The sequence below is a fragment of the Salvelinus sp. IW2-2015 genome, linkage group LG33 (assembly GCF_002910315.2).
Source record: "Salvelinus sp. IW2-2015 linkage group LG33, ASM291031v2, whole genome shotgun sequence".
NCBI lineage: Eukaryota > Metazoa > Chordata > Actinopteri > Salmoniformes > Salmonidae > Salvelinus > Salvelinus sp. IW2-2015.
The window spans coordinates 21,122,844-21,136,804 of record NC_036872.1 but is presented as its reverse complement, the minus strand read 5'-3'; the positions used below and the strand labels follow the sequence as shown (position 1 = coordinate 21,136,804).

At 42.2% G+C, this 13,961-nt stretch overlaps 1 protein-coding gene across 4 annotated transcripts in view; it reads left to right on the top strand.

The window, feature by feature from the left end:
- Positions 1-7,638, top strand: part of LOC111957723 (V-type proton ATPase 116 kDa subunit a 2) — a 31,083-nt gene extending 23,445 nt beyond the window's left edge. For 3 of the 4 annotated variants that reach the window (XM_023978681.2, XM_023978679.2, XM_023978680.2), the window contains 3 exons: positions 4,203-4,320; positions 4,562-4,733; positions 4,869-7,638. In XM_023978681.2, the coding sequence (XP_023834449.1) occupies positions 4,203-4,320; positions 4,562-4,733; positions 4,869-4,971 (393 nt within the window). In that variant the 3' untranslated portion in view covers positions 4,972-7,638. Of the gene's footprint in view, positions 1-2,001; positions 2,129-4,202; positions 4,321-4,561; positions 4,734-4,868 lie in introns of those variants that run through there. The other variant, XR_002876440.2, reaches the window with a different exon arrangement.
- The last annotated feature ends 6,323 nt before the right edge of the window (positions 7,639-13,961 follow it).

Sequence of the window (13,961 nt, the reverse complement as noted above, 5' to 3'; positions counted from 1 at the left end):
GAAGTATACGACATGTGTCGTCTGCATAGAGGTGATCAGAGAATCACCAGCAGCAAGAGCGACATCATTGATGTATACAGAGAAAAGAGTCGGCCGAGGATTGCACCCTGTGGCACCCCATAGACTGCCAGAGGTCTGGACAACAGGCCCTCCGATTTGACACACTGAACTCTGTCAGAGCCAGTAGTTGGTGAACCAGGCGAGGCAGTCTTTTGAGAAACCAAGGCTATTGAGTCTGCCGATAAGAATGTGGTGATTGACAGACTTGAACGCTTTGGCCAGGTCGATGAAATACAGCTGCACAGTATTGTCTCTTATCGATGGCAGTTATGATATCGTTTAGGACCTTGAGCGTGGCTGAGGTGCACCCATGACCAGCTCTGAAACCAGATTGCATACTGGAGAAGGTACAGTGGAATTCGAAATGGTGGTGATCTGTTTTTAATTTCGCTTTCGAAGACCTTAGAAAGGCAGGGTAGGATAGATATAGGTCTGTAGCAGTTTGAGTCTAGAGTGTCTCCCCCTTTGAAGAGGGGATGACCGTGACAGCTTTCCAATCTTTAGGGATCTCAGACGATACGAAGAGAGGTTGAACAGGCTAGTATAGGGGTTGCAACAATTTCGGCGGATAATTTGAAAGAGAGGGTCCAGATTGTCTAGCCCGGCTGATTTGTAGGGGTCCAGATTTTGCCGCTCTTTCAGATCTACAGCTATCTGGATTTGGGTGAAGGAGAAATGGTGGAGGCTTGGGAAAGTTTATTCTCAATGGACTTTAGTGTCCCAGAACTTTTTGGAGTTTGTGCTACAGGAAGCAAATTTCCCATAACCATTCAATCTTCATGAAGAGAAGAAAMCCTTTTGCATATAATTCTAGTCCTATATTATTCAAGTATGTCATTAGAATGATGAAGTTGAGGACAACAAAACTGATTTCATTTAACTGTTGAAAGCGACGAAGGAATGAAGCAACAATAGAGAGAGAAAGAGGAGGGATGCTAATAACATTAGGGGAAATATTATGAAATGTATAGCCTATTAATTATACAAATAGCCCCTATTATATTTGAAAATCTAATTCTAGCCTATAATTGTAACTTTGTAGGCCGCATGTGCTCCACCAGATTTGCATGTTCTCTTTATCATGGTTTGAATGATGTCCGTAATTCCAGTCCATATACAGTACTGTAAAACGGTACAGTTCATACTCAAAAATATTAGCCTACTGGAGCTAGTTTCATTTATTTACCCAAYAGAGTGTCGTGACTTGCATTAATCTAATGCCTGTTATTTATTTAATCTGCTATGTTTAATTGGTACCTGATTTTAAATTAATCATGTAACATTTAACTCATTAGGATTTGGGGCACCACGGAGAAGTTGTTTAGAGTTACCATCTCCCGAATTAAACTCTGTAAGGTCTTTACCTATAACATCGATAAACAGTCATCTTAGTATTTGATAAGGGGTAATTGTTAATATTTCTGAACGATCGTAACCTTCTTGGATCTGCAAAAACCCCAGTCTTGCTCATTATTCAGTACTACACAAATTGGTTTAATTATTTATGTACAAGCTAACTAAATAAATAATAACACAGAATATACACACCTACATGAGACTAAGGTCCCTAGTGGACTGACAAGATATGACTGCTTGTTCCAACATATGGAAAGGGGGGAGGACACTTATCGTGTATACACTCTAGGACTGTCCTCACATTAATCCTATACCTTGCACATGAACCGCCGGCAGTTTGGAATTAGAAATAATTTATGTATTTACGTGTTGAATGCCGTTGATCTCGCTCGGAACCAAGCCTTCTCGGAAAGTTGTTGACCTTCCAGCTGTATGGCTCTGATTTGACTGAAAGAGGTCTCCCCTTACCCATCTTCTACAGTTGTTCACTCTGGAAGATAACCAGCCATATCATCGGTTCCCATTGGTGATGAGCATAGTAGGAAAGTCTCACTTATATTCGCTTTTCTCTATATCTGACTTAAGACAGCTGATCAGCTGTCCCAGTGACTATATGAGGTGAGCTTCTCGCCTCTTCCTCCTCGTGTTGGTATTCAGGATTCGGACCACGATGGACATGAGCTGCAGCTCTTCGTCTCTGGTCTAAAGTAAGGTGAGTTTTTTTTTTTTCACCTCGTCTTGATGTTCAACGTTTCAACCATTTCCAACATGTAGCTAACGCTCCACGCTTTTCTGGTCTGATATGTTKATTCTTAGCCAGTCCTTTTAAGCACTCTGGGGGTGGTTCCATCACACTGACACGCTCTTCTGACCTCACTCGGGGCGTGGCTAGTTACTGTGCAAGGTATTCTCAAAAACAATTATTTTATTAGAAAACTAAAATCACATTCCTATCTTAACAAAAACAATTCATATTGGATGAAAACTTGATAGATATAGGGGGCATCCATTCCAAGTTACAGTATTGGTCCATACAGTTTTTAATAACATCACACAATGAAAAACAATATTACATTCGTTTTCTACATCTTCCCACTGACCATTCCCCAAATTCTTTGTTAGAATTGTTCCATTCTCCACTTTTTGGACATCAGCGTTTTGAACGGGTAAAGTCCCTGGAGACTAAAGTACATTCCTTTAGTTCAGTGGTTGCCAACCGGTCGATCGTGATCTTCAAGGCATTCCTAGTTGATCACCAAATATTTCTGTAGAAAAGCCAACGAATGATAAAGGTTTGCYCTCCTTTTTTWAAATCGTGTTGAGCAGTTGCCGGTAGGTGCACTTGATTCAAAAGTCTTGCGCACCGGGTAAACAAAGTGTTCCCATAAGACAAACTCTGCCTACCCGGTGGACCGGAAAATCTGTGACTAAATCGAGTGCCCCTGCTGTGCTGCCCAATCGGCTAGCTCAAATCACCGTGGCTACAGAGCTTCCATGACCCTGGCCACAGCCAAGTTTAATAGGCTACTAGCCTACGTAAGATTTAATCACTTTTAAAACCATGACCACAGAGAGACTGTCAACGATTACAGCAAAGCACTGCTGTTTTTCTGCTTGAGTTTAAGTTTATATTCAGCACTGTCACTGTTTTTATTCAACACTATTACAAACGCGCTTCTCCGTACTCCGTACTCCGCTCTGGCTGTAGCTGCAATGAATGAGTTGCCAAGTATCGATAGCCCTGCGTTTTATTATTAGCAGTTCGTCGTGTCGATTTGTAATATTAAGGAATATTTAACTTTCTCTGGTCATAGGAACAACATGAATTTGTGCATGAGGCAGATGCGGTGCGACTCGAGTTTTGCCGTCAGGTGGAAGACGCTGTCCCCTCTCGCTGGTCAGTCTCACCGGAGGAAAGGAAGGAGAGAGSAGGGACCGTGAGAGGAGGTTGGGGAAAAATWGTTTTGAACGGTCATCCAACTCGGGCATCTTTCTAGAGCTCTGACTTTTCGACCTGAAGATCATTGAGGTCTTGAGTTTTGAAATATAACATGGTCTGACTAACAATATTGGCAGGCCAATCATATAGCCAATATGCTGTGATAATGTATTAGTCCTACTGCCCAAACCTCATTCTTACAAAACTGTTTGTAGATCTCAGCTTGCTTTTTGAATGCGAAAGTTTTCTAGACTCAGAAAAGTTTGGTGACCACTGCTTTAGTTGATACTAAAGGGTAAAGAGTTCCCTCCTGCTTAATTTCCAACCGTGTGAACGGTCGTCCATCCAGCAGCTCCCCATCTCCCCTCTTTGGGAGAGAGAAAGAGGCCTGGTTACTGTCACCCCCCCCCCACACCAGTCTGATGTAACCCATTCACAGTCATGACAAGAGCATATAGCTAGCTACATCTATGGACTTTTGTTTTTCAATTGTGTGCAATAGCAATAGCCCATATGTATTGGATAACGGCACAATCATTTGGGCTTCGGCTCATTAAATGTCGTTAATGTAGGGCTCATAAAATGTGTCTAATATATGTCTCATCAGGCTCCGGTAGCATCAGGTTTGAATTTTCATGCTGAACTAAGTTCTAATCAAATCTAGACACATTTATATGATTTTGAATGACACTTCCGGTTTTGGCGGGAAATGCCAGGTTACCTGGGAGAATTAAAAAAATATATATGTTTTATCGGGATGGAACATTCTCTAAAATACTGGATAATTATTCAACCCTAAAGAGGACCCAATACTTTCAGTACCCATGTCTTTTCTTTTTTTTTACAGTTTGACTTTGGGGATGTGTTCCTSCACCAGTCTATTCACACCATAGAGTACTGCCTGGGCTGCATCTCCAACACAGCCTCCTACCTGCGCCTCTGGGCTCTGAGTCTGGCACATGCCCGTGAGTATCACCGCACCTAAACAGTTTGGTAAATTCATCTTTCTGATGGATGAGCATTTAAAGTTTATTTTATTGTGAGAGAGGAACACATTGGAAATAAGCCTTTAGGTTTAATTGTTAACTTCCAAACATTTTTCGGTGTGTTTGTAATGTCTCTGACGTGAAGCCTTCTTTTTACTTAACTAATACATTTAATTAAATCAGAGACTGATGTGACGTTTATTTGTCCTTGCTCCCCCAGAGCTGTCGGAGGTGCTGTGGTCCATGGTGATGCGGGTGGGCCTGCGGATGAACACCAGTCTGGGCATCATGTTTCTGGTGCCAGTGTTTGGGATATTCGCTGTGCTCACTGTGTCTATCCTCCTGGTTATGGAGGGACTGTCTGCCTTCCTCCATGCTCTCAGGCTGCACTGGTTGGTTACTTACTAAACTTGCAGAATTGACAGTGTAGGACAGGAAGTCTGTGTAAAAATGCAACACATCACGCCTTTATAATGCTTTGATTAATGCTTACTCTATATTCAGTGATCTCTGTTCTCTCTCRATAGGGTGGAGTTCCAAAATAAGTTCTACAGTGGGACTGGAATCAAGTTTGTTCCCTTTGCCTTCTCCATCCTGCCCTCTAGCTTTGAGCATGATGACTTGCTGTGAATGGGACACAATGCWCCCGACCTCCGAGGCAAACTGCCACAATGTACCAGCAGGATCCAGTGCTATTGAGCTAGCCTGCGTACCAGTCTCTTTGTGCCATCATGCCACTCCTTTTCATGCCAAACATGATCATCTACAAGTGGCTGGCCTTCTCTGCCCGTGACATATGATGGCACAAAAAGATTTGTACTCTGACTACTATTGAGCCTCATCGATGTACAGTTCAGTTTCATAGTATTTTTTTTAATACTATTTGTTGTACTGACTGACTGCCTTACATATGTACAAACAAATGTCAACATATCATGCTCTATTTTCAATTGAATGATATTCTGGGTTACCAAAACTTTGCAAAGAAAAGCCTCATTCAGTCTTGGTTGAAAATGAAAAGTATTTTTGGATGAATGTAGGAGCGAGATGTACATTTTATTTTATAGAAATAAAGTTGGAATGAGAGAATAGCATTTGAATGACTACGACAGGCTTAAAAACTATAGTGGTGCATACATTCAAGAGAAAATGTATGATTACTGTTGTTCCGAATGTTAACAAAATGTCCTAACACATGTTGCCTATGCCTCCATCGCTTTGTGGGAGACTACTCTTAAAACTGTACATTCCATCGATGGAAATTTAACGTATAGCTCAAGACATCCTTTCACAGAGATAGTTCTGCTGGTCAAGAGCCAATTTAATGACACCAACAATCCCTGATTAGGAATAAGGCAAGAAAAGCAGGTACTGGACCAGTGCAGCGATCAATTCTTGCTGAAGCCTTTTCCTATATTCCCATCCTGTAGCACCATAGCAGGAGAATGTCGTTTTTGCTGTTGGGTAATGGCATTGTACCTTCAAGATGAAAAGAAAAGGGGTATAATTTATTTTATTGGATTTTTAAAATATATATATACAGTACKYGTCAAAAGTTTGGGTTTTTCATTATTTTTACAATTTTTTACATTGTAGAATAATAGTGAAGACATCGCAACTATGAAATAACACATGGAATCATGTAGTAACCAAAAAAGTGTTTAAAAAATCGAAATATATTTTAAATTTGAGATTCTTCAAAGTAGCCACCCTTTGTGGTCAAATAGCCCTTACACAACGTGGTGTTTTTTGGGATCATTGTCCTGTTAAAAAATAAAAAATAAAATGATAGTCCCACTAAGCGTAAACCAGATGGCATGGTGTATTGCTGCAGAATGCTGTGGTAGCCATGCTGGTTGTGTGACTTGAATTCTAAATAAATCACTGACAGTGTCACCAGCAAAGCACCATCACACCACCTCAATGCTTCATGGTGGGAACCACACATGAAGAGATCATCCATTTACCTACTTTGCGTCTCACAAAGACACGGTGGTTGGGACCAAAAATCTCAAATTTGGACTCATCAGACCAAAGGACACATTTCCACTGGTCTAATGTCCATTGCTCGTGTTTRTTGGCCCAAGCAAGTCTCTTCTTATTATTGGTGTCCTTTAGTAGTGGTTTCTTTGCAGCAATTTGACCATGAAAGCCTGATTCACGCGATCTCCTCTGAACTGTTGACGTTGAGATGTGTCTGTTACTTGAACTCTGAAGCATTTATTTGGGCTGCAATTTCTGAGGTGCCGTTAACTATAATGAACTTATCCTCTGCAGCAGAGGTAACTGTCTTCCTTTCCTGTGGTAGTCCTCATGAAAGCCAAAACGTTCAAAGTTCTTAACATTTTCCAGATAGACTGACCATGGCTTAAAGTAATGATGGATTGTTGTTTATCTTTGCTTATTTGAGCTGTTCTTGCCATAATATGGACGTAGCCCTATTTGGTAAAAGACCATCTTCTGTATACCACCCCTATCTTGTCACAACACAACTAATTGGCTCCAATGCATTAAGAAGTAAAGAAATTCCACAAATTWACTTTTAACAAAGCACACCTGTTAATTGAAATGCATTCCAGGTGACTACCTCATGAAGCTGGTTGAGAGAATGCCAAGAGTGTGCAAAGCTGTCATCAAGGCAAAGGGTGGCTACTCTGAAGAATCTCAAATATAATGAATATTTTGATTTGTATAACACTTTTTTTGGTTACTACATAATTCCATATATTTTATTTCATAGTTTTGATGTCTTCACTATTACTCTACAATGTAGYAAACAGTCAAAATAAAGAAAACCCTTGAATGAGAAGGTGTCTAAACTTTTGACTGGTACTGTATATATATTGTATTTGTCGAAATGATATTAAACCCTTTGAAGAGGAGCTAATTGATTTAATTGTGATTACCATGTAACAGAACTTTATGGGGCGCTTGCACCATTTCATTGTAAACTGATTTTCTGTGTTATCAAACCTCAATGAGCTGTATGTTATTGATGCTTAAATATGCTCCTAAAGCAGGATTCTATGGGAAATGCTGCTGTGAAGTTGAGACTAGGTAATGTCAAAATAGTGGCTAGAAAGACTTCTACAACTATGATCACCACTAATTCTTAGAGAGGTGTATGTCATGAGCTTGTCATCTAATCCTTGATAACACAATGTGTGTGGTTTGTTGAAGGGTTGCTGTAAATGTCTGTTCCTGGTCTAGATGTAATCATATTTATTTTAAAGAGTAATGTAACTATTTGATTACTTTTCTTTGCGTCATTAAAAAGTCCATAGGGGTATCCATACATTCCTCTGTTTTGGCTTTGCATAATTATTTTCTATTTTATAATGGTGAACATGTCAAAATATGACATGTCACTTGTGAATAAACCTGATGATTTGATTGAAAAAGTATAGAGGCCTAGCATTCCATGGCGTACCTGACCGAATCTGGACACGCACACTGTTTTTGAAAGCAAAAATTGCTTTCAATCATAACTCGACTTGAAATTAGCCAACACAGACAATGACATGCTTTTCGAGTGTGCTGAGGAYTAAGATGTCAGGAGTGACTGGGCAACTACTAGACTAGTAACATTCAATTGTCACAGCTGCATTGACCTAATGTAACCTCCATTATTTGTGATCTGGAATCTGTTCTATACCATCTAAGGCAAAGAGGAAAATAGTTCAAAAATCCAGGGGAGCAGGTCACCGATACAAATGCTGSTCAGAGATTTACCTCTTGTATGTTGGTTCTCGATGCATATCTGTGATGTGCTGGTTATGTCTAACGAGTCAAACTGGAGTAAGTAAGTTTGACTAAGTATTCTTGCATGGATAGTTTTATTCAAATAGGCCTATCGTAACAATTCTTTGAGTATAGTATTAAGAGATGAAGGTTTTGATTTCTCTGTTTTTTTTGCTTTGGCACTCATCTTTAGGATTGAGTAATAAACACCTGGACAGGGGATTAGCTCTTGAGCTCCTGGAGAAGAAGGCTGTTAAGGCTGCATTCAGTCTAGGCAACAAGGATGAGATGGAATACTGCTACCCAATCCTCATTTCATTCCTGTGCAATCTGACTGATAGGTATGTTAGGCCTACATGTTTTGCTCTAGCCTCACATACAAGAAACTGCCAAAATAAAGGAAACACCAACATTTAGTGTAGTTAGGCCACCACGAGTCAGAGCTGCTTCAATTGGCATAGATTGTATCACTCTATTGGAGTGATACAACACCATTGTTCCATGACACATTCCATCATTTGGTGTTTTGTTGGTGGTAGAAAAAGCTGTCTCAGGTGCCACTCCAGAATCTCCCGTAAGTGTTCAATCTGGTGACCGAGACAGCTATGGCATATGGTTTACATACAGTTCCTCATCGTTGAAGGGAGTACGTTTTACTTCAGCCTCAGTCATTGAAAAGATCTCGAGTCAAGGGTCAAGTGAAGAGTTTRAGATAAAGGCACCCAAGAAAGTCAGAAAAATACTGATCAAATCCGTCAATTGCTTCCCCAGCAAAGTTGATTGAAGCCAGAAAGATTCTAAGATTCTAACATCCATCATTTCCTTGAAGCATACAGATTCAGCTGCTTTTGAAATTGTTGGATCAAATACGAACGGTATGAAGAMAATTTTCCTGCCCACAGTCTTCTACTACTCTATGGCAGGCAGACTCTATCCTTCAACAGAGTGATGAGAAAACCTCAGAAGCCACCGAGCCCGCAGCAGTAAGCTTCCAGTCTAGTGGTTAAATATCTGAGAAGAAGATCTGGACAACTGCAAGTACTATTTCTCACAATGTGAAGACAAAGATGAGAAAATATTTCACGTTACAAAGACAAGCCAAAGCAATGAAGGCTCAAAAGCCAAAAAGAACCTCAGCCGTATTCTGATTTCCATCCAGAAAGAGCTATTAACTGTGACTGCAGGAGAGCTTCCACAAATGGAGAAAGTGGTTGGAACTATGCAAGAGGATGTTGACAAGATAAGCAGTGAATGTGGCGAGGAACTAGTCTATCAAGAGTCACGGCGGTCTTCATCCTCATCTACTACATCACGGAAGTCAGAGTGGGAATTTGCGCTCCCTGGCACTCCTATCCCTACTGAGTTACCCGAGAGTCCTGCTCAGCCCATTGTAAGATGCTCAGTCATCGACATGAGCAAATCTACTAAGCCAAAAACATTGGTGTGTGATGCCAGGAAAAGCATGTCTGCGATAGCGGATACCATCATGAAGAAGGTATATCCAGAGGAAGAAGGGTAGGTTTACATTTCACTCTGATCTGACAGCTGCAATAGCTAGACTGGAGGAGCTCATATCTCAGGYTAGGAGTGGTGCTCTCTCCTGTGATCTGTCACCAAGTCAGCCGGATCGATTCCGAGACCAACTTGACCCCTCTGGTACTGACAGTGGCGACTGGAAAGAGCGCATCTGATACGGTCCTTACGAAGCTGAAGAGGAATGACAAGAAAGTAGGGAGGCTGGTTCAGCTGTTTGCAGTCTGTGAAGTCCCTCCTGCTTCCTAGTCTTATGCCCTCTTAAATTCAATGAGTTTGGCTCAGGGAGCCAGCGTGTCGGCCAAAGTGTCTGAAGATAGAATTTGATGCTCTTCTTCATCAGTATTTAGTGACACAGTCAGTCTCTTTACCAAATGTATGGTAAGCCAGGTCATGGACTGTGGTTTCTGATGCACAAAGTAGAGGGTCCTCTCAAACCGAATCTTTCCAAAAATCTCTAACCACTGTAACTGATGTAGGCACTGTCTATTGAGTGGCAAGTCCTCCCCTCGGGTGTGTCTCTCTGGTGTCGGTATGGCAACAAGTGAGACTTCCAATGCAGCACAAAGATTTAAGGTCAATATGGATGGAGAGGAAGTTYATACCACCAGTCTTTCTGGTGTAGCTCAGAACATTGCCAGGGACGTTATGTCAACCACCCCAGACATGGTCAAAGATGTCCCACTTCCAACTCTGTCCTCTGATAACTCAGACAGTGGTGATGACTTCACCGGCCTCATCAAATCAAATGTTATTAGTCACAAGCGCCGAATACAACAGTTGTAGACCTTACAGTGAAATGCTTACTTACAAGCCCCTAACCAACAATGCAGGTTAAAAAATATGAATAAGAATAAGAAATAAAAGCGATATAATAGCGAGACTATATACAGGGTCTACCGGTACAGAGTCAATGTGCGGNTTATGGCTTGGGGGTAGAAGCTGTTTAGAAGCCTCTTGGACCTAGACTTGGCGCTCCGGTACCGCTTGCCGTGTGGTAGCAGAGAGAACAGTCTATGACTGGGGTGGCTGGAGTCATTGACAATTTTTAGGGCCTTCCTCTGACACCGCCTGGTATACTGGTCCTGGATGGCAGGAAGCTTGGCCCAGTGATGTACTGGGCCATATGCACTACCCTCTGTAGTGCCTTGCGGTAAGAGGCAGAGCAGTTGCCATACCAGGCAGTGATGCAACCAGTCAGGATGCTCTCGATGGTGCAGCTGTAGAACCTTTTGAGGATCTGAGGACCCATGCCAAATCTTTTCAGTCTCTTGAGGGTGAACAGGTTTTGTCGTGCCCTCTTCACGACTGTCTTAGTGTGCTTGGACCATGTTAGTTTGTTGGTGATGTGGACACCAAGGAACTTGAAGCTCTCAACCTGCTCCGCTACAGCCCCGTTGATGAGAATGGGGGCGTTCTCGGTCCTCCTTTTCCTGTAGTCCACAATCATCTCCTTTGTCTTGATCACGTTGAGGGAGAGGTTGTTGCCCTGGCACCACCCGGCCAGGTCTCTGACCTCTTCAGCATGTTAGTGGTGAGACTGACCAAAAATCCAAACCCAGTTGACATTGCATGCAAGTCACAAGACCAGGGTCTACATCGACAAAGTGTAGCGCATGCTCGGAGTACACGTTGTGGTAATCCYTCTGGCCCTGCAGCCTTGTGAATATAAACCTGTTTAAAGGTCTTACTCACATCGGCTACGGAGAGCGTGATAACACAGTCATCCAGAACAACTGATGCTCTCATGCATGCTTCAGTGTTACTTGACTCGAAGCGAGCATAGAAGTAGTTTAGCATCTTCTGGTAGGTTCGTATCACTGGGTACCTCGCGGCTGTGCTTCACTTTGTAGTCTGTAATAGTTTGCAAGCCCTGCCACATCTGACGAGCGTCGGAGCTGGTGTAGTACAATTCAATCTTAGTCCTGTATTGACGCTTCTCTATAATGGTCAGATTTGCCAAATGTAGGCCGAGGGAGAGCTTTGTATGCGTTTCTGTGTGTGGTGGTCTAGAGTTTTTCCCTCTGGTTGCACATTTAACATGCTGGTAGAAATGAGGTAAAATGGATTTTAGTTTCCCTGCATTAAAGTCCTCGGCCACTAGGTGCGCCACCTCTGGATGACCGTTTTCCTGTMTGTTTATGGCCGTTTACAGCTCATTGAGTGCGGTATTAGTGCCAACATCGGTATGTGGTGGTATATCGACAGCTACGAAAAATACAGATGYAAACTCTCTTGGTAAATAGTGAAGTCTACAGCTTATGACAAGATACTCTACCTCGGGTGAGCGAAACCTTGAGACTTCCTTAGATTTCATYRACCAGCTGTTGTTTACAAATATACATAGACCCCCACCCCTTGTCTTACCAGAGGCCACTGTTCTATCCTSCCGGAAAAGCTTAAAACCCCCAGCTGTATGTTATTCATGTCGTCGTTCAGCCACGACTCGGTGACACCTAAGATATTATAGTTTTTAATGTCCCATTGGTAGGTTATACGTAATCATAGTTTGTCTATTCAACCGATTGATTGTACATTGGCTAATAGGATAGATGGTAAAGGTAGATTACCCTCTCGGCGACGGATCCTTACAAGGCACCCGGACCTTCGTCCCCGATACCTCTGTCTCTTTCTCCTGRGAATGATGGGGATGAGGGCCTTGTTGCACATCTGAAGTAAATCCTTCCTGTCCGACTCGTTGAAGAAAAAGTATTCCTCCAGTACGGGGTAAGTAATCGCTGTCCTGATATCTAGAAGCTCTTTTCGGTCATAAGACACGATGGCAGAAACATAATGTACAAAATAAATTACAAATAARGTGAAAAAACATACACTATAGCACAATTGGTTACGGGATCGTAAAACGGCAGCCATCTTCTTCGGCGCCATTCTCAAGTCGGATCCCTCTGTACTTTGGTCAGTTAATCTTTCCCTCGATCTTGACTAGTCTCCAAGTCCCTGTCGCTGAAAAACATCCCCACAGCACGATGCTGCCCCCAACATGCAGACATGAAGCTTGGCATTCAGGCCAAAGATTTACATTTTTGTTTCATCAGACCAGAAAATCTTGTTTCTCATGGTCTGAGAGTCCTTTAGGATCCTTTTGGCAAACTCCAAGCGGGCTTTTATGTGCTGTTTACTGAGGAGTGGCTTCCATCTGGACACTACCATAAAGGCCTGATTGGTGAAGTGCTGCAGAGATGGTTGTCCTTCTGGAAGCGTCTCCCATCTCCACAGAGTAACTCTGGAGCTCTGTCAGAGTGATCAACYGGTTCTTGGTCACCTTCCTGACCAAGGCCCTTCTAGCCCGATTGCTCAGTTTGGTCAGGGAGCCAGCTCTGGGAAGAGTCTTGGGGGTTCCAAACTTCTTACATTTAAGAATGATGGAGGCCACTGTGTTCTCGGGGACCTTCAATGCTGAATAATATTTTTGGTACCCTTCCCAAATCTGTGCACTGTCAACTGTGGGACCTTATATAGACATGTGTGTGCCATTCCAAATCTTGTCCAATCAGTTGAATTTACCACAGGTGTACTCCAATCAAGTTGTAGAAACATCTCAAGGATGATCAACGGAAACAGAATGCACCTGAGCTCAATTTCGAGTCTCATAGCGAAGGGTCTGAATACTTATGTAAATAAGATATTTCTGCTTGAAACATTTCATAAATGTGCCAAATTTCTAAAAACCTGTTTTTGCTTTGTCGTTATGGGGTATTGTGTGTAGATTGATGAGGAATTTGTTTTATTTAATCAGAATGCTGTGGTAGCCATGCTGGTTAAGTGTGCCTTGAATTCTAAATAAATCACAAACAGTGTCACCAGCAAAGCACCGCCACACCATACACCTCCTCCTCTATGCTTCACGGTGGGAACCATACATGCGGAGATCATCCGTTCACCTAGGCTGAGTCTCACAAAGACACGGCAGTTGGAACCAAAAATCTCAACTTTTTACTCATTAAACCAAAGGACAGATTTCCACTGGTCTAATGTCCATTGCTCGTGTTTCTTGGCCCAAGCAAGTCTCTTCTTATTATTGGTGTCCTTTAGTAGTGGTTTCTTTGCAGAAATTTGACCATGAAGGCCTGAATCACGCAGTCTCCTCAGAACAGTTGATGTTGAGATGTGTCTGTTACTCTGTGAAGCATTTATTTGGGCTGCAATCTGAGGTGCAGTTAACTCTAATGAACTTATCCTCTGAGAGGTAGGGGTGGTATACTACGGGTCTTCCAGAGGTAYCTCCGGGTCTTCCTTTRCTGTGGCGATCCTCATGAGAGKCAGTTTCATCATTGTACTTGATGGTTTTTACGACTGCACTTGAAAAAACTTCACATTTTCCGGAT